Source organism: Neolamprologus brichardi, chromosome 3 (genome assembly GCF_056152115.1).
Source record: "Neolamprologus brichardi isolate AB-2024 chromosome 3, ASM5615211v1, whole genome shotgun sequence".
Taxonomy (NCBI): Eukaryota; Metazoa; Chordata; class Actinopteri; order Cichliformes; family Cichlidae; genus Neolamprologus; species Neolamprologus brichardi.
Window position 1 is genome coordinate 15,157,846 of NC_142106.1, and position 21,803 is coordinate 15,179,648.

The window sequence follows — 21,803 nt, forward strand, 5'->3', positions numbered from 1 at the left end:
TCCATGTGTTAGAATGGCCCAGTCAAAGTCCAGATCTAAATCCAATCGAGAATCTGTGGCAAGATCTGAAAACTGCTGTTCACAAACGCTGTTCATCTAATCTGACTGAGCTGGAGCTGTTTTGCAAAGAAGAATGGGCAAAGATTTCAGTTTCTAGATGTGCAAAGCTGGTAGAGACAAACCCTAAAAGACTGGCAGCTGGAATTGCAGCAAAAGGTGGTTCTACAAAGTATTGACTCAGGGGGCTGAATAATTACGCACACCCCACTTTGCAGTTATTTATTTGTAAAATATGTTTGGAATCATGTATGATTTTCGTTCCACTTCTCACATGTACACCACTTTGTATTGGTCTTTCACGTGGAATTCCAATAAAATTGATTCATGTTTGTGGCTGTAATGTGACAAAATGTGGAAAAGTTCAAGGGGGCCAAATACTTTTGCAAGCCACTGTATAGAAAGGTGAAGATACCCTTCCTGCTAAAGGGTTTAGGGCAATCTATGGCTCTGTCCAGCTCTCCTAGTGTGGAAAGAGCCTGTCTCCTGGAATCTCCTCCATGCTCTTGAGACTGTGCTGGGAGACAGCAAACAAATTGATGTTCTGCACTGGAGGAGTTGGACTACCAGTGCAAACTCTGCAGGGTTCAGGTATCAACTCATGCTATCAATAGCGACACTGAGCCTACTCAAATAGAAAACTAGTGAAAAAACAGTCAGAAAAAATGAGGATGGAGAAATTGCCAGTGGCCTCCACCTGTAAAAGCATTCCTGTTTTGAGGGATGCCTCGTTGTTGCCCCTCTAGTGCACCAAAGCAGCTGAAACTTGCCAGACCAGGTCAATATCCCAGATGTTTCACTGACTTGATGATATATCTGATTAAAAAGTGTTACTTACAGTTTTTTTAGCTTCTATCTCCTGAGATGAATTTTAATTTGATTCTGGATTTAACAGGGAGCCAATAAAGACAAGCCAATATTGGAGAAATATGCTCTCTTTCTGTAACCTTCACTAACGCTGTTTCTTGACTGTGATTAGTCCTGAAACCTGACTGAAATGCTTCAAATAATTTTGACCTACAACTTGTGAAGACATCCTACTCCCGTGTGTCTTATTATCAAAAAGGAATATATATTTCATGATTTACTTCTACATGCTGTGTGTGTGTATACAAAGTGGCTGATAGTGAGTGAATAAACAGAGTCCTGCAGCCTCACACGAGTGCTTGTGTGTTTTATGGCTCATCTGCATGAGAGGTTTGAATACAAGCACAGCTGCAGAAGGCAGCTCGCTTTTTCTTTCCAGCATGCAGAGCAGTGACGTCTCACTTCAGAGGACATCGTGCTAATTTAACAGGTATTCATCATCCACTGGACTCGGTGCAACCATGTATTTATTTATTTTTTAATTAAATAGAAACAGTGCACGTTAATGGCCATCAATATTAAAATATAAAATGTAAAAATGCTGTATTTCAAAAAAAGATTTTTTTGGAGATGCACATGAACTGACTACAAAAATCAGGAAAAGACCAAAACAGTAACCAAACCTAAAAAACATAACATGTCCTTACAAGGTGTCGTTTCATTTCTGATTAATTCAAAACAGGTTAAGGAGATAAACTGGATTTAATTCTATGTGTTCAATTTAAAAATTCAACACTTTGATTTAAATCCATAATCAAATGGGTAAACAGATAGGAAAAGAGATGGATGGCTAGTTTTGCATTCACAGAAATGCTGTATGGAGTTCAAAGAGGCGTCATTACAGGTGAAAGATGAAATCAACAGGCTGCATGAGCACCAAGAAGAAGGGAATACAAACGTGGTGGACGATCACAGAATCTTTTCCATTGTAATAAAATAAAAGCCTTTTATAACATCCAGCTAAAAAAAGACTTGACATATCAGTAATGTATCATGAAGACTTCATAAGAGACAGTTAAGATGCAAATCATACAGGCTGGGTTAGACGGACAAAAATCCCCTGAATCAGCACTCTGAAAGTGAAGACTATTGGAAAGCAGCTGAGTACACCAACTGATCTCAACATGCTGTATTTCACTGCTGAACACGAAAACTAAAAAGCACGAAGGGCTGCAAACACATGTGAACACACCAACACTTCAGTACTCCTTTTCTTGATTTCAAATAGATTTTTGGTGATGTAGAAGGAAAAAGACGCAAAACATTTGCCTCTGTCCAAATACTTTTGGAACTATACCGCCTTGGTTAATTAGGAAGTAGGTCAACAAGTGTTTTACCTAACTGAGAAAGACTCTGTTTAGACTCCAGACGCCACTTGTAGTTCCTAGGAGACCCTTATGCACCCCCCTCACATTTATCACATATTTCCAGTGGTTTCCAGAGGGCTCTGGATCTTTCTGGCAGGTGGGATCGTGCCCACATTCCCATCAATGTTTTTAATTTTCCATGAAAAGGTCTCGGGGCCCCAAACAGAGAGCAGATGGAGACACGATGAGCAGGATTTTAATTACAGATGACGGAAGGTGTGTGTGTGCTTGAAGTGGTTTTTGATAACAGAATGAGTATTTACATAAAGAGAACCCCCTCTCTCTCTCTCTGCTTCTCATTCTCTCCTTACCTCACTTGCCCTCACTCACCCATTCTGTTAAGAGCATTTACATATCTGAGGGCACACATCAAAGAGCAAACCTCTTCCTTCCAAATCAACCTCCTGTGTGTGTGTCTGAGGTTTATTTACTGAATACATCAGAGGACACACGTCTCCATTATTATCCCTGCTTCTGTTTAACATAAATCTGTTCAACCCTGGTGGCATGAAAATGAAGCATCTCAACACACATGAGCTGAAGAAACTAATCTTTAATGTTGAAATATACAGAAAAATGACCAGATACTCGTTTTTTATTGCTTTTACATTAATTTAGAGGTAGATCAGGTAATATTAAACTACAAACAAAGCATCAGACCATCAGGTTTCCCAATGTTAAAGACACATTTAGACCTTAGGGAAGTTCACACTTGGGAGTTTAAATTGAATTTTAAAAAACAAACAAACAAACATTTTTAAAAAACTGCAGAAAACTTTTTGGTGATTCAGCCGTAGTGTCTAGTTATAGAATTACATGTACTGAATAAATAACTTTGTGAATGTGAAGCCTGCAGTTCCTCTAATGTCCACTAGAGTGACTGTGTTAAAACATCTGACTTTACAAGACAAACAAACATATTTACACCCTGCTACAATAAAGGTTTTGAACCCTATAGCTAATTCCCCTCTTCTTAACAACTCTAAGGGAGGGTGAATTTTTTATAAGTCATCTGTTTAAATTACATTAAGGTTTAAAGTTTGCATTATTGGGGCGTGGCCTCTTTGACTGACAGGTGGATGATGACACAGGCGGCTAAGCTTCACCTCAGCTAATTGGAGTTCCTGAATTGGACCCTGTTTATGTTGTTGGAGCATTTTTATTGTGATTATAAGACAAAAAAAATACAGATTCCTGATTGGCTGACCAGATCCCAACAAACGATTTGTGTAAGTGTGGGAGAAAGTGTTAAAAATGCTGGGAGGTAATCCAATATATGTGAATGCAATTTTCCCAACTCTTTTTTAAGTAAATATAATAAGATTTAAAGGGCGCTCGTGTGATAGTCTTTACATACTCCTGCTGTTCCAACTGTAACTGTCTGTGGGTGTCAGTAGTGATGTATCCATAGATTGGTATACTTTTTATTGACATAGAGTTTAGCTATTTTTAGTCAGTTGTGACACAGCATACTGTGTCACTTCACACCAGACTTGCTTCCGTGCAAAATCAAATCAACTACAACAAAAACACTATTTATCAGTATACACTGACACTCCATTTCATTTGTGGTGGTTCCAATCATAATCACTAAAATGTGAAAATCTTATGACTTTCTGGTAATTTGTAACATTCACAACATTAAACAAGCTAATCTTTATTTGACACATATAAAAAAGCCTTCCCTTGATATGCACTGGGTGAAAGCCACACTTTAGAAAAGTGCAGAAGAAGTCAAAATGTGAGACAGATGTGGGACAATGAATAAAAGTCTCAATTAAAGACAGAGATCTGGTCTGACTGCCCAAGAAGTCATTAATCCAGCTTTGGATAGTTCAATTACTCTAAGTTACTCAGCAGTAATTACAACATAAAGTATCAGAGTGGGTGTTATGGGGTTTTACTGTGTTGTGGGCTAAACGCAGTCCCCATAGAACCCACTCAAGCTCATTGTGTCTCTCATTACGCCGTCTTTTCCCGCTTTTAAACCAGTTTTTGGTTGTTTGTGTCGTCTCCTTTCAGATCTGACCTCCTGGAAACTTCTGGTGCCTTCAGCTGCTTCTGTCCTCTCCTACCTGAACAGTCACCATATGTTCAGGTCTGAAACTCTGGAACGAGGGCTCAAAGGGGTCCATCAGCCTGAGACCAGAACAGGAGGAACAGGTTTAACCTTCTGAAACCCAAAGATCTTCAATTCAAAGAAAGTCCTTCCAGACACACTAATACATCCACAACTAAACAAACGACTGTAGACTTTAGGAAAAATCCTACAACATCCTCTCGTGCGGGGATAAATGACCAGCCTGATCTTCAAGCTTCAAGTGAAGCGTCTCACTCACCTAAATGTGTCTCGGCACCTCAACTCCACTAAAGGAGTCAATAAACAAGCACTAAAGGGTCTTTTGTTATGTACTTAGAGAATCTAACCCACAACAGGCTCATATTTAGGGTTATGTCATTCAGTTAGGAACTTTAATTAGCAAATTTAAAAAGTTAAGCAAAAATCTGACTGAAGCCTGAGATCTGCAGCAGATCACAGTTCATATACTGACCCCTAGTGGTGCTGCAGCGACTTCAACCAGACGGCTGGGTTTAAAGGGATGTGAAAAGAGCAGTGAGGTGTTCATATGAGCAGGGAAACAGGGTCTGTTTCTCCCATTTGTACCAGCAGCTAAAAGAGCTCTTCCTAACATGCTTTGTCTTTTATGCATGACGCTCACTCTGTGCTTCAAACAATACCACAGTTTACACTGTGCAGGTGTCCGTGGAGATGACTTTATTTATGATACCGCATATCATCATGACCAGAACACCGACCTGTACGCCTGCACTCTGACGCACGGTCAGTCTTGCCTCAACGACGCGTCCTCTGTTCCAGCAGCCAAACGGAGGCGATCCTGCTGGCGTAGATCACATAAGACCAGGACAAAACCACAACTGCCAGCAATACCTGAAGGCCGGAGAGAGACTTGATTCAGAAGGACTTCAAACCTTGGAAAGATGGTTAAATGTGCTCTAAGCAGCATTTTTAAACACATTTTGGACAATTGAATCTATGCCATGGAGAGTTAAAGCAGCTCTGAAGAAGAAAATAATGTCAAACCAGCAAGTTGTACCTAATATATTGGCTGATGAGTGTATAAGACCACACACAACTTTTCTGTGACAAACTCACATGATGCTGACATTCAGACTATGACTGTTTTCCTGTCGTACGTAATAAACAAAAATTGAACCACAATAAACGCACACGATAAAGCAATTTGTTACATGTCGGTAATTTTGTGTTTTCACAATCAAACAGGCATTCCAATGTTCTACGTGTTCTGTTTTTGTGAAAGATGTGAGTGAAAATTTTTTATGCATTTATTTTTGGTCTTTATGATGTTAAATATCAGCTTGTTAGTGTCTTCCTCGCTAGCTTTACTGTTTCCAGGCTGTAGCTTGTTGCTAACGGTTACCGCTTCTAGTCCCGGTGACTGAGCAGCGCGCGCAAAACGAGTAAAGTCAATAGAATAAATAAAGCAAATTTACCGCGGAGTAAATCCGGTCCAGAGCCCGTCTGCTGAGTGCCTCCATCTTCTGTTAAAACCTAAAAACTAAACACAAACGCCGCCTCAGTTTAGTTTGTTTACGGTTTTTCTTCTTCTTCGACTGCTGCTGCTTCTTCTTCTTGGATTTCCGGCAGACTAAAAAAAAAGGCGCATTGCTGCCCCTTCAGGTCCTTCAATTAATCAACAGGAGATGTCAAATAAAAAAATCAAATAAATTAGATAAATAGAATAGCGGATGGTTATAATAGGTTATAAAATAATAGGAATATAACATTTTTTTTTAAAAATGTATGCTATTTTTATATAAATATATACAAATAAAGTCAAATACTATGTAAATATCAATCTAGAATGCTACCTCAGCTGTACGTGCAGTAGACAGCAGTGAGTGTGCAATTGCGCACGATCTAATATCCTCGTGTTGGTGTTGTTCCCAGATCATCATACTAAAGGTTGTTCCAGGATCAACATTGCAAATGACCAATCAGAATGTTGTGATGTCATACTTTTGCGACTTCGGGAAAAACCGGCGTAAAACAAAAAACTGTACTTAAGCTGCGAGAAACCGCCTTTGTCCACCGATCAACGGACCCTAACCCTGACCCTGACCCTAACCCTTTAATAAACGCTAAGCAGAATTAATATTGTCCTTGCAACATTGGAATTTCATAAATGCACGAATGGATTGGTGCGCAAAAGAATAACGTCACAATAATGTGATTGGTCACTTGCAATGTTGAACCTGGAACAACATTTTCATGATGATCTGGGAACAACACCAACACGACGATATCAGATCATCCGTGCAATTGCATGTGTGCAAACAGAGGAATATGGATGGAGGTAAAACAAGTTTACAAACTCCTGTCAGGTGTTTAGGAGTCTGATGGCAGGAAGAAAGAGTTCTTCAGTCACACACTTCTACACCTCCAGCATGAGGCTGGGAGTGTGAACACAGTTTGTTGGTAGTGAGTAGGGTCTTTGAGGGAGGAGCCAGGTATCCTGTGGACTCTGCAATGGTAGATAGAGATGTAAAGGACCTTCTTTTTCTTTTTTTTTTGCAGCCTAATATTGGCCTCTGTCCCCATGAACAGAGATCAGATTCAGGCAAATGCTTGTTAGTGTGCAAACTACTTTACTGAGAATTCAGAGGCTGTGTAAGAAATGACTGTAACTCATGAATAGTTGTTGTTAAACATCTTAAATTTAGGCTAAAGATCAGCACTACAGTAGTCCTGCAGTTGATTTCAAATATAGACTGGGGGTATACAAGTCATCTAGATTGCACTTATCAACATTCTTTTTTCCAATACATCCACTATCCCTCCTGCACACGTGCATAATCTCAGCCTTGATCTTCTCTAACCCAAGTGGGATAATATGCCAACTCCCCGGAGAGTCTTCTTCTCTTGCTCTGAAGTAATTTTTCTAATCATGGAAACGATCTTGTGATCCCCTATGGGCTCAAATTGTGGTCATAAATATTTTGTACTTGTAAATCAGTTTTGTACTTGTAAATCAGGATTTGTATGTGTAAAAAGAATTTGTGTGTGTGTAAAAAAGATTTGTATGTGTAAATCTTTTTTACAAAATCTTTTTTGTAAAAAAGATTTGTTTGTGTAAAAAGATTACAAATACAAATCTTTTTTATACACACACAAATTATTTTTACACATACAAATCTTTTTTACACACACACAAATTCTTTTTACACATACAAATCCTGATTTACAAGTACAAAATATTTATGACCACAATTTGAGCCCACAGATCCCCCCGTGCTGTCCCTCACACCCTGTGCTGCAGATCGCATTCAGAATCCTCGTACCATCACCCCACCCAACTAGGTGGCAGTGATAAACTGATTGTGGGGGCTGACCACAGAAGAAGAGGAAGACAACTCGACTGTCATTGTATTTCCCATCATCCATCGCGGCGTTTTTCTCGTTCCAGCTGTGAGGAGCGTCGCTTCTGAGGACAGTGACAGGCAGATGTGTGTGTTTCTCACAGCAGTCGGTATCTAAACGGATCGGTACAGTGTGTGTCCGGGGCCATCGCTGACGGCGGATGCCGCTGAAAGCGCGGAGCTCGACCCGGAGGAGGAGAAAGAATCCGGATGAGGAGCAACCCGCGGAGCCTGCTGCTTCCTCAGCTCCGGTACGAAGCTAACAGTGTTAGCATGCTAACAGGCTGGGGGAAGCCGTCTGTTTGAACCCGGCTAGCTTTGGTTAGCATGTTTGTCGGGTAGCAACCTGGGGGCATCGGTCCTTCTAGAATATGTTGTAAGTAATAAAATAAACAGGATAATGTTTTAAAACATCATTGTTGTTATGGAGAAAGAATTAAAGAGTAAAGCCAAGTAATTAAACGCAGATTTTTATAATGACCGTAGAAAATAACAAATGTGGGCTAAATGCTAACAGGCAGGGAGCTTCTGTTAGCCAGAGATAGCATGTAGGGTTTTTAAGCAACGATGAGCATCCATAGCTTGAAAATCTTTAAACAAAAAAAATATTTAATTTAAACAATTAGGTTTTTCGCGAATAATCTTTGCAAAATTAAAGGTCTTTATAGAATTAAACCAAATGGAAGGCTTAGGTAACAGCTAGCTGGTGTGTTAGCAGGCTAACAAACTCAGGGGAGTCCTTCCGTGTCGGTAATTGGGTGAATAATTAGAATAATAATCAGCGTTAATATTAACACAACTGTGTGAAGGGTTTCCACAGATGGAGGGTTAAACAGCCGGATGATTTAAACAAACAGAGGCTCTGAGAGGAGCAAAGTGTTTACCGCAGTGTTCAATCCTGACTGTGAGCTTCAGTTAGTCAGTGTTAGCACGCTAACATAGTGGCTACAAGGAGCATCAGTGAAGTATAAATCTTTAAAGTACAGCACCACAAGAGGGGCTTTGATTTATGGTTAAGTTATTTTTTCAATAAAAAGTCAAATATAAAAGCAGAAAGTCAAATGAGTAGCGAAATTTAAAGAGTGACAAAGAAGCAGTAGCTGCTAGCTGTGTTGGTGCCACAGCTTTCCTGTGTTTTTAGATCAAAGTGAAGCACTGGGGAGCCATGTGACCTGATTAATTTGTAATCCAGGACTTTGTTGTTGTTCTCAGCAGGTGTCATTTCACCTGTACTCAACAGTTCTGAATCCTGAAAACTGAATAAGGACACATTTTTTCCTGCTTTGTTTGTTTTCAGGTGATGGCGCCGACTCGAATGAAGCTGCGTGTTCGCCGCCGTGACAATGCAGCCGCAGGTGCTGCTGGACGTGGCGCGGCGCTGGAGGAAGATGAAGAGCAGAGGAGTCGAGAGAGTGGCAGCAGGAGGAAAAACGCTAGCAGATCTTCTACTGCGGCCACATCCTCCTCGTCCTTGTCTCCACCCGCGTCCTCCGCCTCAACATCAGCACGCCCCCATCTAATGGCAGCAGAGGAGGCGTCGCCTGACTCCAAGTGCCCCATCTGCCTGGACCGTTTCAACAACTTGGCATTCCTGGACCGCTGCAAGCACCGCTTCTGCTTCCCGTGCATCCAGGAGTGGTCTCACAAAAAGCCAGAGTGTCCGCTTTGCAAGCAGCCCTTTGCCTCAATCTTTTACCGGAACCAAGCTGAGGATGACTTCAAGGAATATACGCTGCGCTCAGCGCCCCCCAGCAGCAGCGTGGCCGCTACTGTGGCAATGGTGGCAGCAATGGCGTCGGCTGCAAGAAGCAGCCATCAAATGAGGCTAATGCTGAGGCGGCACCGGGTGTCAGAGGCTGGCGAGACAACAACAAGGAGGCGGCGGAGGGAGAGAGGGGCCAGAAGGGCGGAGGAGAGGGCAGGGGGTTGGGAGTGGTACCTCGATTCCCCTCCCCTTCCACTCCCTCCTCTTCCTCACCCTCCAGTCGTTGCTGAGGACAGTGAGGATGGGGAGGAACAGAGGATAAGAGGAGGCGCTGATTTGGTGGAGCGCGGTGTGATATTTGAAGGACTAACAGGCCTTGGAGGGGCAGTGGCACCCATTGCCCCCAATGACCGGGCATCACGGCGACTGATGACTCGCTTAGCGGCAAGGCAGCGTTTGCAGCGTGAAGGTGGAACCGTGCGCCGACTTAGGGAGAGAGAGACGGTGGCTTTTCGCCGTGGACTCTATCGCTGTGGCATTCGGGTCCGTGGGGTTGCTGGAGTACACGGCAACGAGGGACAGCGTGACATCACGGCAGATAGCTTCCGTCGGAACCCTGCCCACTTGAACAGGCTCCGCCCCTGGCTGCGGAGGGAGCTCACGGTGCTGTATGGCTCGCACACCTCGTTGGTTGACATCGTTCAGCGCATCATCATGGCAAGGCTCGCCCGCCACGGCCTGGAGAATACACCCAACGTAGAAGAAGAGCTGCGGCCATTCTTGCTGGCACGCACTGAGCACTTCCTGCATGAGCTCATCAGCTTCGCCCGCTCGTCGCTCAGCCTGGAGAACTACGACCTGCAGGCGGTGTACGAGCCACCGGACGCTGCAGTGGAACTGGATGGGATGAGCAGCTCGTCCGATGGCAGCTCTGTCATCGCCATCTCCGAGGGGGAGGATGAAGAGAGGGGGGCAGGGGGAGGGTCCGAGGAGAGGCTGGGGAGGGATGTGGGAGCTCAAGATGACCCCATCCAAACAGCGAGTGTCCTTAGCCTTTCGGGTTGGGATGATGAAACCCCAGGCCCCTCCTACTCCACCGCCGAGCCTTCATCTTCGTTCAGTCCTGCCCTGCCGGAGGCAGCCAATCAGGATGGAGGAGAAAGGCAGGGAGAAGAGGATGAGTGTCTCATCGTTGGGTACAAGAAGCCGATTGCAGAACGGACACCGGAGTTGGTGCAGCTCTCCTCTGACACAGAAGAAGAGGAGGTAGAGAAGAAGAAAGAGAAGGAGGCTCCTCCTCCCCCCTCTGCAACACCTCCCCTCTCTTACCTACCCACGATCCCTCCCTCCACATCAGGTACTTACAGAGAGGAGCAGGACAAGGGGCAGAAAACTGGCGAGGTGGCAGGACAGCGCTCACGTGCACGCTCGTGGTCAGGGAGCTCTGGTCGGAGCAGGAGCTCTGTGTGCACGCTCAGCCCGGCGACGCCTGGAGAGACTGAGCGGCGGCAGGAGATGGGGAGCTGGAGAGACAGGAAGTCCACCAGTGAGGCAGCAAGAGAGAAGAGGAGGAAGAGAAGGCAAGAACGCAGCAGCAACCAGCACAGGAAAAGTGGCACTCTGTTCAACCCAAATCGCTCCATTTATCCCGCCATGATGCGGCACCGCTCCTCGCCTCCGTTTGACTCCAGCGCTGACTCCAGCTCCCCGCCGTCGCCCAGCCCGCCGGACTCCAGCTGGGAGTACCCCTGCGCCCAGGTGTCCCCTCTCACCTCCTCCGCCTCTTCACCATCCCTCTCCTCGTCCTCACCGCGTCCTCCCCCACCACCACCGCGGACGCCACCGACGCCCACGCTGTCCCCCAGCGACAGCGCTCATCACGGAGAGAAACCCGGCGGGAAAAGGAAATGCAAGAGCCGCCACCTGGACAACAATGTCAAGGATCCCACGTGGAGGCCGAGCGGCAGTGGCGGTATTCGCAAGGAGAAGAGGAAAGAGAGGAGGAAGAGGAAGGAGCGAGACAGAGGAAGGAGAAGGGAGAGGCACAGGCGGGCGAGCAGTGGCTACGGTGGTGAGAGGTAAGAGGCCACTGGATTTATTATTATTAGACTTTCCAGAAGAGTGTAAATTATCAGTGGTCTATTATTGACTGTTTTTGACAAATTTTGATTTGCAGGATAAGCCGGTTTCACCGACCACCCTCACCTCTGATTTGGGTTTCATTTGACTTGTACCGTATTTTTCGGACCATAAGGTGCTCTGTCGATGAACGGGTCTGTTTTCATACATAGGGCGCATTAAGCGAAGCGAAACAAAACAGTCAGATAAGTCAAACTTTACTCAACTCATTCTTCTTGATTCCTCCACGATTGATTCATTAATGTTGAATTCTTTGGCAGCTGCTCTATTCCCGTGTTGTTGCAGTATATTAATGACTAACCTCGTATTGTGGATGGATTATCTCAGTTGTTCTCCTGACTGAAGTTTGGTCCATTTACAGCATCCTGCCATACGAGTGCATTTGTCCCCAACCATTGGGAACCCTCACATTAACTTTTACCGAGTGGGGGAAAAAGTTAGCGTTCATCCTCCAGCTTCACCGCGTTTGTTATGCTAACATAGCTGTGTCGCTAGCAATCACGTAGCACATCATTTTATACCAGCTAGCCCAACTTCAGTAACCCTACAAACGTCACTGCTGTTTAGTTTTTTGTCTTCATTTATGTTGGAAGTGATAGCAGAGCTGTACGTTTACATTTTCTTCAGAAATCTCTCAGTCAGAACATGATATATCGTGTTTCACCTGTCTATTTCCACCCTGCAATGTTAGTGATGACGTCCAATTCCAACAAAGTGCCAGCAGCAGCAGTATTATACTGCAACAGTTATAAGACAGGCATTATATCCAGTAATGCAGCCTAAGTTTAAGGTCCTGCAAACGGTGACATCACCGCAGCTCTGTAACATTTACACCAAGCTTTGCAAACATAAGGCTCGGGGTCCAGAATCGGCCTGACAAAGAAGAAAATGTCAAGGAAATAACTTTTGTATTTCTGTCTGTGTTTTTAAACATTTTACAGCTTTTCCTAAAGATAAAGACCTCTCCTGATAGCTACCCCCAAATAATTTAGCAATAATAATACAAGAAATGAAAAGTGACTTCTTTGTTTGTTTGGTTTTTTTTAAATGGATCCACAGTGGGTGGGGGGATTTTCTTCAAATTAACAAAAAGGTTGTTTTAAAATCACAGGACAGTGCTGTGAGTGAAAAGTTTTTCGGTAATTTGACACATTTATTTGGCCGACTGAAGCTACCACAAAGCGCGACTTGCACAAGCAGACATGATGTCACTGGTTGTACGGTGAAACTAAGAAACATTTCCTACCTGGGATGTTGCCTGTTGGTTCTCATCGTTTTGACCTCTTGTGATTTTCAAAATCATGTAAATGAATTCCCCACAGAGGATGTGATTTTGAACCCATAAATATTAATGTAAAAGAGTTCCCGCAGGCCAGTGGTGCCTAGCAACATTGTTTATACATTTTGATGTGATGGCTGCTTAAACGTGAGCCAGAGCTAGCTAGATCTGACTGATAGGTAAACAGAAGAAGCAAGTGTTTAGGTTTTGAAAATGGTTATCTTTGGCTAATCACTAAGCTGCAGCTCTTTATTCAGGGGACGATGCACGAAAAATGAATCCTTTACCATGAGAGATCAGCATGAACGTTTTCCTCTTTATTCTGGAAACAGACACAGTTTTGTTGTATTTTCTTAAGTTTAAATGAACCTCAGTCTAATATTAATGTTTGGGATTTTCTTTTCAGCAATGAAAAGGCTTCATGTTCGCGTGTTGTTTCTCCTCTTACTGTTGATTTCTTTTTTTTAGAGTCGCTTTCCTGACTCTAAAACTGTCAGCTGCAACATCTCACCAGCTGTTTGGGTGTGAAGTGCTCAGCTCAACAGATGAGGAAGACCTCTCTATAGCTTCCTGTGGTTCAGGTGTTTTAATGACGTTTCCAGAAGTTGCTCACTCCATGCTCTCTCTCTGCAGCAGCCGGAGGTCCAGACAAGACCGCAGCCCCAGCGTGGAGATCATCTACGAGGGCACCATCACTGCCGACGGGGCGCAGCCTCCTGCCCACAAACGGCGCCGGAAACGTCATCGCAAGGCTCAGCAGAGCAGGTACGAGTTGTCACACTGCTGGGAGGGGAAAAAAGCTTTGTTTTAGCATGTTACACAAATTCATACAGCTGACAGTAATTAACCAGCAAAGAAGAGTCTGAGACGAAGTGAAGCGGTCGTCACCTGATTAACTGTGAAATCAGTTATTTTAAATGAACACAGTGATGAAACACTTCTGTTGATCCTTATCAGGTGTACCGTTTGCACAGGTGATATCAGTTATTGAATGTGAGATGTTACACATCCACTCTACAAGTCTTTGTCAATCCCTGCATCAGACTTTGCTCACAGACGGGGAACAGAAACGCTATTTAGAAATTACAGGCTGCTACATTTCTGCTGCTACATTTCCAGCCTAAAGGTGGATTTTTCTGCCTGTATTTCTCTGGTTTGTTTAGGATATCTTACTTTCTTTCGAGGAGGGGGCCTAAGGGTACATCTTTCGCCATCTTACAATGCTGTGATTGCAGCCATTCCCCAACTCTCTGTGAATGGTACTCATGGCCATTGATCAGTGGTCTTTGATCAATGGTCATGAGAATTTGCATAATTATGATTAAGGAACAGTCAGGACATGCTATATTGTATTTAGATAGAAGCTAGCGAGCTAACTTCCTGCTAACTTCTAACTCCGTTAAATGTCATAACTTCCGTTTTCATGGATGCCTGGATGTTAAACTCAATTGTTACACCTGGTAGAGCAGAACGCTGATCATTTTATTAAAGATGAAAGACTTTAGACAGTTTTTCAACTCTCAGTAATGCCATAGTGATCGTTTGATATATGGACAGACACGGCTAGTGACGTCAGACTTAACAACCGGATTTCCACCCTGCAATGTTAGTGATGACGTCCAATTCCAACAAAGTGCCAGCAGCAGCAGTATTATACTGTAACAGTTGTAACACAGGCATTATATCCAGTAATGCAGCCTAAGTTTAAGGACCTGCAAACGGTGACATCACCGCAGCTCTGTAACATTTACACCAAGCTTTGCAAACATAAGTCCTCTGTTTGTTAGCGTTCGTCCTCCAGCTTTACTGTTTATATTATGCTAGCATAGCTTGTCGCGCTAGCGATCACGTAGCACATCACTATATACCAGTTAGCCCAACTTCAGTAACCCTACAAACGTCATTGCTGTTTACTTTCCTGTTGTCATTTATGTTGGAAGTAGTAGCAGAGCTGTACGTTTTAATTTGTTAAATAAATCTCTCAGTCAGAACATGGTATATTATATTTAGATGGAAGCTAGCAAGCTAATTGCCTGCTAACTTCTAACTCAGTTAATGTCATAAATTCCGTTTTCATGGTTGCCTGGATGTTAAACTTAATTGTTACACCTGGCAGAGCAGCCACACTGATCATTTTATTGCAGATGAACAAATTTATACAGTTTTTCAACTCTCAGTAATGCTGCAGTGATCATTTGACTTTTGCAGAGGAGTTTGGGCCCAGACATGGTTAATAACGTCAGACTTAGACCAGATAGTGCTGGTCTACCAAGTCGTAACCAGGTCACTAATAGGCAAGTTAATTAATACGGTTGCTACACTTTAAAAAACAAAACAGGTTAGCTGAACGAAAGCACCGACAGAAAACTGCCGACAACCAATACACGTCCTCGTCCCAGAATGCATTGTGTGCGAAAAAACATGGCTGCTCCCACGGCTCCAAAATAGTTTTAAACAACAAAGATTTAATGAATAACAAATTTTTTTTAGTTATTCTCAAGTATGTTTTTATATAGTGGAGATAATTTGTAACATATTCAGAGTAACTTGTCGTAATAGTCGAGGTTCCCTTTAATCACATTTCCTTTGTCCTCAGTGAAAGCTGGAGGAAAGATGTGACCAGTGTTGGGGAGTAACGGAATACATGTGCTGGTATTATGTATTTAAAATACAAAATATGAGTAACTGTATTCCCTAACAGTTACCGTTTAAAAAGGTGGTATTTAGAATACAGTTACGTTGCTGTGTAATCCATTTATTTCAACAATCTTTTCCTGTTTCATATGTTAGGCTATGCTCTCTCTGTTTTTGGTAATTCCACGCCGGTGGAAACCCGAACAAAACACGCATTAACAGGCTCTAATGCCTGTGTCTCAATCTCATGGCCCATATCACCTCTACTTGCGAAAATTATTACTCTAAAAATTTAATATCAAGGCAATAGGCAGAGTGTTACAGGCATAGCTAGGGCTGCACAATTTTGCATAAAATGAGAATCACGATTTTTTTTGCTTAGAATTGAGATCACGATTCTCTCACGATTTTCTTTTCCAATATAAATATTTATTGCACTTATTAACTGCACATCAACTTTGTAACAGTTGAGACTGAACATAAAAACAATAAATAAACATAAAAACAACAAATGCTTCACATTTTGTCGTTGCCGCAAAATGTTGTACTGCTTGTAATTCCATCTCCACCGTTGCTCGACACTGCGTGTATACAGCAGGTAGTGCAACAATAGAAAAATAGTTGCGGGGCGGCACTGTGTAGCGTTTGTCTAGGGTGTTGATCATTTTCCTAAATCCCTCATTTTGCACAGTGTTGATGGAGCCATATCTTTGGTCAGGTGATAAGTAATAGCCTCCGTAATTTCTTTGTGCCTGCGGGAGTTCGACCGGTATAAGTATACCTATACGGGTATAGGGAAGCGCTGTATAAGGTTCCCGTTATTGATGTTTGGGTGGTTGACCGGGACGGATTTTCTCCTGTCACTTTCTCGTCATCCCTGACGTGCTCTCCATTGTTTTTTTCCCTGCCAATTTTAGCAACCAGCTTCTGTATCACGTGGTATAAGGCTCCACTCTTGTCATTTGTTGAGCAGGAAGAGTGAGCGCTTGTTTTCATGCAGATTACGTCCCAGATCAAAATGCGTTACAATCGTCATCTTTTTTTTTTTTTTTTTTAAATCGTTGTCATTTGGAAATGAGATCGCACATAAGTATGAATTGAGATCGCGATTTTCTAACGATTAATCGTGCAGCCCTAGGCATAGCCCTAAAGAATGTAGCCTCATGGGCAGTTTAGTCCATGCTGCAGGGAGAATGGACTGCCATACCTGTTGTGTGCAAAAAAGGAGATTTGAAAAGTACAAGTTGTCACTGAGCAGAAACGGGAGCTGGAAGCATGTAAATATAATAATAACCACTGCATTCAAAAACGGTGCCTGACAAGTCCAGTTGTAAGTAAGCTATTAAGACTTGACTGTACACGGTGTTCATGTGAAACAATAAGTTCTGTTGGAGCAGCCTTTCAACGCCTCTCTCTGTCTCTCGCTAGCAAAGTTGACCCAGACAACAAAGTAAAGCTAGTTTTCAGCTACAAGCTCAACACGGAACCCGGCGTATTAGCCAGAGGTCCCTTTACTACGGTTCGGAGCCACAGACCTGTTTTATATACGCGTGGAATAGTTTTCTATACAAGATCGCTGCAAAAAGTGCAGCCTTACCTAATGTCCACTCTACTGTTACTCATTTATATTAAGATTTAAATATCTAGTTGGTATTGGTATGGCGAGTAACCTTCAGTAATAGTAATAAATCACACAGCAATAGTACATTCATGTATTTGGGTCATTAATATACTGCAACAACATGGGAATAGAGCAGCTGCGAGAGAATTCAACATTAATGAATCAATGGTACGGAAGTAGACAAGGCAAGAAGAATGAGTTGAGTAAAGTTTGAGTTATCTGACTGTTTCCCTTAATGCGCCTTATAATCCGGTGCGCCTCATGGTCTGAAAAATACGGTAATTTTTAAGGTTGCAGCAGCATGGCGTTCAGAGTTCAGCTGTTTAAGAGTCAACATCAGGTTGTAGCGTGTAACGGATAGTAAACATTAACATCATCTAACACTTAGCAGGTATTTTGTTTGTCTCTGGGAATTTTGTGATGTCATTATCTCTTTTCCTTTCATCAATGATGCTTCAATGTATCCTCTGCTAAATGAGGTAAGTAAGGAAGCATTGAAGCTCCTTTCCTTTGTGTTTAGAGAGTTCATCCATCTCTGATGATGGCTCCACTTCTGTTGCCTTCCTGAGGAAATCTGCCTGTTTGACTGCAGTGTGAATTAAAATTTCATTGGCAGAGCTTCCATCTTTTGTTTCGTTATTAACCTTCAGACACTGTCTGCAGAAAAGCTTGATTATAGCCATCTGCGGGGAACATTCACGTAGGTGCAGAGACTGCAATTTTCTTGTCCAATTTCATTTTTGTTTCTGGTGATGCAAACATTATATGAGTAGAATCTACTTTTATGTTCAAAACGTTGTTACTTTAACCTCCTAAGACCCGAACTCTTTCACGACATGCATTTTTAATTTATCTTTATATTTGGGTATATTGGGGCCTGATGAATGTAAAAACAAAGTTTTTTTTTTTTTGTTTTTTTTTTAACCTTATTTTTGTTTTTAAGAAAAATAAGAGCCACATATGAGGATATTCGTTTCAAATTTTAATAGAACAGTGGCAGTATAATGTCCTCGTAAGTGGATATCAGGCCCATGTAGAGCAAAATTGAGTATTTTAGTCTAAATAACCCAAAATGTGATGTCCACATATGTGGACGCCAGGTCCTAGGAGGTTAATAACAAAAGAAATGGCTGAACTTTACAATTTCCCCAAATAAAACATCCAAATTTGAGGTTTTTCACCCTGTAAAGCCTGAACAATTAAATAAATGCCAAAAAACCTGTTTGTTGAACCTTTTACTAGGAAAAAAAAGGAAAATAAATATCATTTTGCAGCTACAAATTTTAATTTAAATGAATAATTTTTGCTATTTGTGCAGATGGTTTCTTAAAAGTTTTATTTGGGTTTTTCACAGAACTTCAGATACGATACACATTACAGGATTGAATATGTATTATTTGTAAGCCTCGTAAGTACAGTAGAAATTTCCAGGGAAAAAAAAGCAGTTTTAACCTCTGCTAAAAATTGACACCAACTCAGTTTTGTGTTTACTGCAGAGCTAAAATGTGTTCACCAGTCCAAAAAATGTCATGTGGGTATCTTCTGCACTAATAAAGCTATAAATGCTCACAAATGCTGAATAAAATCTTTAGTAACGTTAAGATTTTTACCACAATATGTACTTCAGGTGGGATTGATCTATGTATTGATCCCTTTGTAGAAGAACACCATTATTGATCACAGAAGACTCAAGTGATGAGGGTTGTTGCTGTTATACTCGTGCTTATTTTATTCCTTTGTCTTTCTCTCTGTCAGCTCTCCGGTCATCATCACCCTGGACAGCGACAGCACCCACGACGACGCCAACAACAAAAATAGCGGCAGTATCAGCAGCAGCCCGCTCAGCAGCCAGCAGACCGTCGACTTCTCAGACCTTCCTCCGCTTCCATTGGTGCATTCGGCCAGTGTGGGCGGCGTTTTGGACGCTGAAATCGGAGAGCTTCCCGTTGACATTCTGGACCGAGGATACGATGGGTCGGACACAGAGCTGGCGGGCCGTTCCAAGGCAGCTAGACTGATCGCCATTGACAACAGCGATCACGAGGTGGACGTGGAGAACCTGGATGTTGATGTAGAAGGACCAATCAAAGCGACAGATCCAAAGACACCCAACGCCGACAGTCACAGAAACATGGGCTCTGTGAGCGTGGGCTCTCGACCAATGGGAGACCAGGATGCTGCCCGCGTAATGACGGATCTTCATAAAAGACGTACTGAAGCTTCAACCTCTGACAGCCACCTCTTGGCCTCCATCCTAAGTGACCTGGACAGGATCGCTGCACCTAAACGTGAAGCCCCGTTGGACATTGACGCCAGCTGCTCCCCAGACTCCAAAAAAAGGCGCGACCGAGATCCGTGTGGCGTTAGTCAGGCTCATCAACAGCAGGACAGCTGGAAATCCACTGGAAATCAGGACACTTCGTCCATAAACTCGCCATCTCCACTCAAGCAATGGAAGGAGGGGAGGGATGCCCCTCCGCTCCTCAGACAGGCCAGCCCGGTTCGGTCATACAACAGGAACACGCCGCCACCACTAAAACACAAAGATGCTGGGAGTCCACGCCGCTCCCCTGTCTTTAACAAAGACCTCCACTCAGATCACACCTCTGCCGGACCAATTCTGCATAGTTTAAATCCCACCGACTCCTGTTCACCCGCGAAGCTGCCCGACAACAGCGAGTCCATCCCGCCCATTTCTACACTGAAGAGACATCTGACCAGCACGTTCGCACTGAGCAGCAAGCCGGCCAACATGAGCAGCGTTTCAGCTGCTCTCTCTAAAGTCCGAGCACTGACCACTGATTTCGATCACTCCGGTCACAAACCTCCTGTCGCTCCCTCTTCCTCTTCTTTTGCGTGTGATTCGACTCCCACGGCTTCTCGTTATTACTCCTTAAACTCCTCAGCGTTACATTCCACCAGGGAGAGCACGATAGGAATATCTTCCATCCTCTCATCCGTCGACTTAAATCCTGTGAATTCTTCATCTGACATTGATTTCCACTCAGCTGCTGGCTGGTCCAAAGAGAAGCCAGCTCCTGCTCACTCTACCTCCGCCAGCTGCAGGAATAAGACTCACAACTCCTTCTGGGCATCACCCGTTGACTTTCATCGATTCAGCAGTGCTGCTGGAGGGCCCCCGGCACGTAGCGGCATGTACTCAGGAGTCAACTCTCACGACACATCACTTCCTGTTTCTGTTAGTGATTCCAGGACTCAGAATGATGTCTCACCCCCTAACTCCCCCTGTTCCAGTAATCTGACTCTAATTGGCTTGACAACAGCTGCCACGCCGTCCACCGTGAACCTGCTTCCTGTTGACTTCCACTCCTCCAGTCCAGCCTCGGGAGGACGGACAGGCGAGGAGACGGTGTCGGTGGTGAACTGCGAGGGAAAGCCACTCTCCGTGGGTCTTGTTGCACCTGCTAACTTGCATTCGTCTTGTTTGATTGACGGACACTTGAACCACACAGCCTTCTCCTCCTCCTCTACTCCCTCTGAACACAGCATTACATTCAACGCCTCGCACAGAAAGTCCGAACTCGGCATGGACCCGAATCTCTTCCGGCCCCCCAACCACATTGATCCTGATTCAAAACATAACTTCCACCCTGACTCTGAGCCTCCACCACCAAAATACGCTCAGAGGGACTTTGAGCCCCACACGGACAATCACATCATCTCGGAGTATAACTCCACTTCTACCACTGACACCCATCCATACGAACGCTCCGCCACGTAGGGCACGATTAAACGAAAGATTTAAATGTTCGGAATAAATGTCAGGGACGAACTGTTGCATTATACTTTTGGCATCATTTTTCATGAACCATTTATAAACTTGTGTTTATTTAGAATTTAACTCGAGTACAAACACATTCCTAGTGACTGATTTTCAAAATAAACTTGTTTTCTGAGGCAGCACCAATAAACTGATTGTTTAGACATGAGCACTGTCATGTACTTTTGTATTACTTTTATTATTTTAATCGTTGAGGCAAGCGGGTGAAACCCCCTCCAAACCTCGCTATCAATTGGTTGGGTTTTTTTTTCCATGTTCAAACTGCTTAAGAAAAAAAAAGTGTAAGGATGAGTCCAGAGTGAAGCGCTCTCAATCACATGTAGTCCACAAAACCGGTAGCTCTAGTCTAAAAGTAAAAGACAAGGTGTAAAACTGAACAAAACTGGCCTTTTCAGGGGATTGATGACTGAATTTGGTAATGACACTCGGACACATGCTTGTGTAAGTGAGTGGATGTTTGTGTGTTTACATGTTCTGTGTGCAAAAAAAAAAAAAAAATCTGAATAAAAGTTTGGTTTAAAAATGCTTTCTTTTTTTACTCAAATGTATGAGCAATGTTGGCAGTGGCTTGTAAAACTGATGGAGAAAGTAATGACTCATTAAAGCTTTCTGAATCATCATATATTTGAATGGAATTTGGATTTATGTACTGGGGTACATTGCTTAAAATACGTGGCATTAGCTTATCGTGGTAACCGATCTTTTCTCTTTTCTGTTTTCAAACCGGTTACACTGGTGTGTTCCTGCGTTGTCTGACAACGAAAAGTAAAAGAAACACAGACCTCCAAATCATTAACTTGCCCACTCCAGCTCCTCTCCCACAGGGGATTTGTAGAAAAGGGCGGCTGCATTTATTTTCACATTAAACATAA

At 43.2% G+C, this 21,803-nt stretch overlaps 1 protein-coding gene and 1 long non-coding RNA gene across 3 annotated transcripts; one reads left to right on the top strand and one right to left on the bottom strand.

Moving 5' to 3' along the window:
- Nucleotides 1-2,829: 2,829 nt before the first annotated feature.
- On the bottom strand, nt 2,830-5,956 carry LOC102784335 (uncharacterized). The gene is made up of 3 exons (XR_437767.2): nt 5,826-5,956; nt 5,109-5,241; nt 2,830-4,430 (listed from the first exon to the last, which is right to left on the bottom strand). It is a non-coding gene; the product is annotated as an uncharacterized LOC102784335 (long non-coding RNA).
- A 1,828-nt stretch (nt 5,957-7,784) lies between these two features.
- On the top strand, nt 7,785-21,508 carry toporsb (topoisomerase I binding, arginine/serine-rich b). Of its 2 annotated transcripts, none has more exons than XM_087832392.1 (4): nt 7,785-8,002; nt 9,049-11,534; nt 13,508-13,639; nt 18,885-21,508. In XM_087832392.1, exons 1-4 carry the CDS (start codon nt 7,913-7,915, stop codon nt 20,869-20,871), a joined length of 4,695 nt encoding a protein of 1,564 aa, XP_087688518.1. In that variant the 5' UTR covers nt 7,785-7,912; the 3' UTR covers nt 20,872-21,508. The 2 variants fall into 2 exon arrangements, with proteins under 2 accessions (XP_087688518.1, XP_087688521.1); XM_087832395.1 differs by lacking the exon at nt 7,785-8,002 and adding an exon at nt 8,015-8,127.
- The last annotated feature ends 295 nt before the right edge of the window (nt 21,509-21,803 follow it).

Bases quoted from the DNA above. Each gene is read 5' to 3' on its own strand.
- toporsb (XM_087832392.1), top strand. From the start codon at position 7,913: ATGCCGCTGAAAGCGCGGAGCTCGACCCGGAGGAGGAGAAAGAATCCG. The intron at 8,003-9,048 runs GTACGAAGCTAA...GTTTGTTTTCAG, and splicing joins CTGCTGCTTCCTCAGCTCCG to GTGATGGCGCCGACTCGAAT. The intron at 13,640-18,884 runs GTACGAGTTGTC...TCTCTCTGTCAG, and splicing joins CGCAAGGCTCAGCAGAGCAG to CTCTCCGGTCATCATCACCC.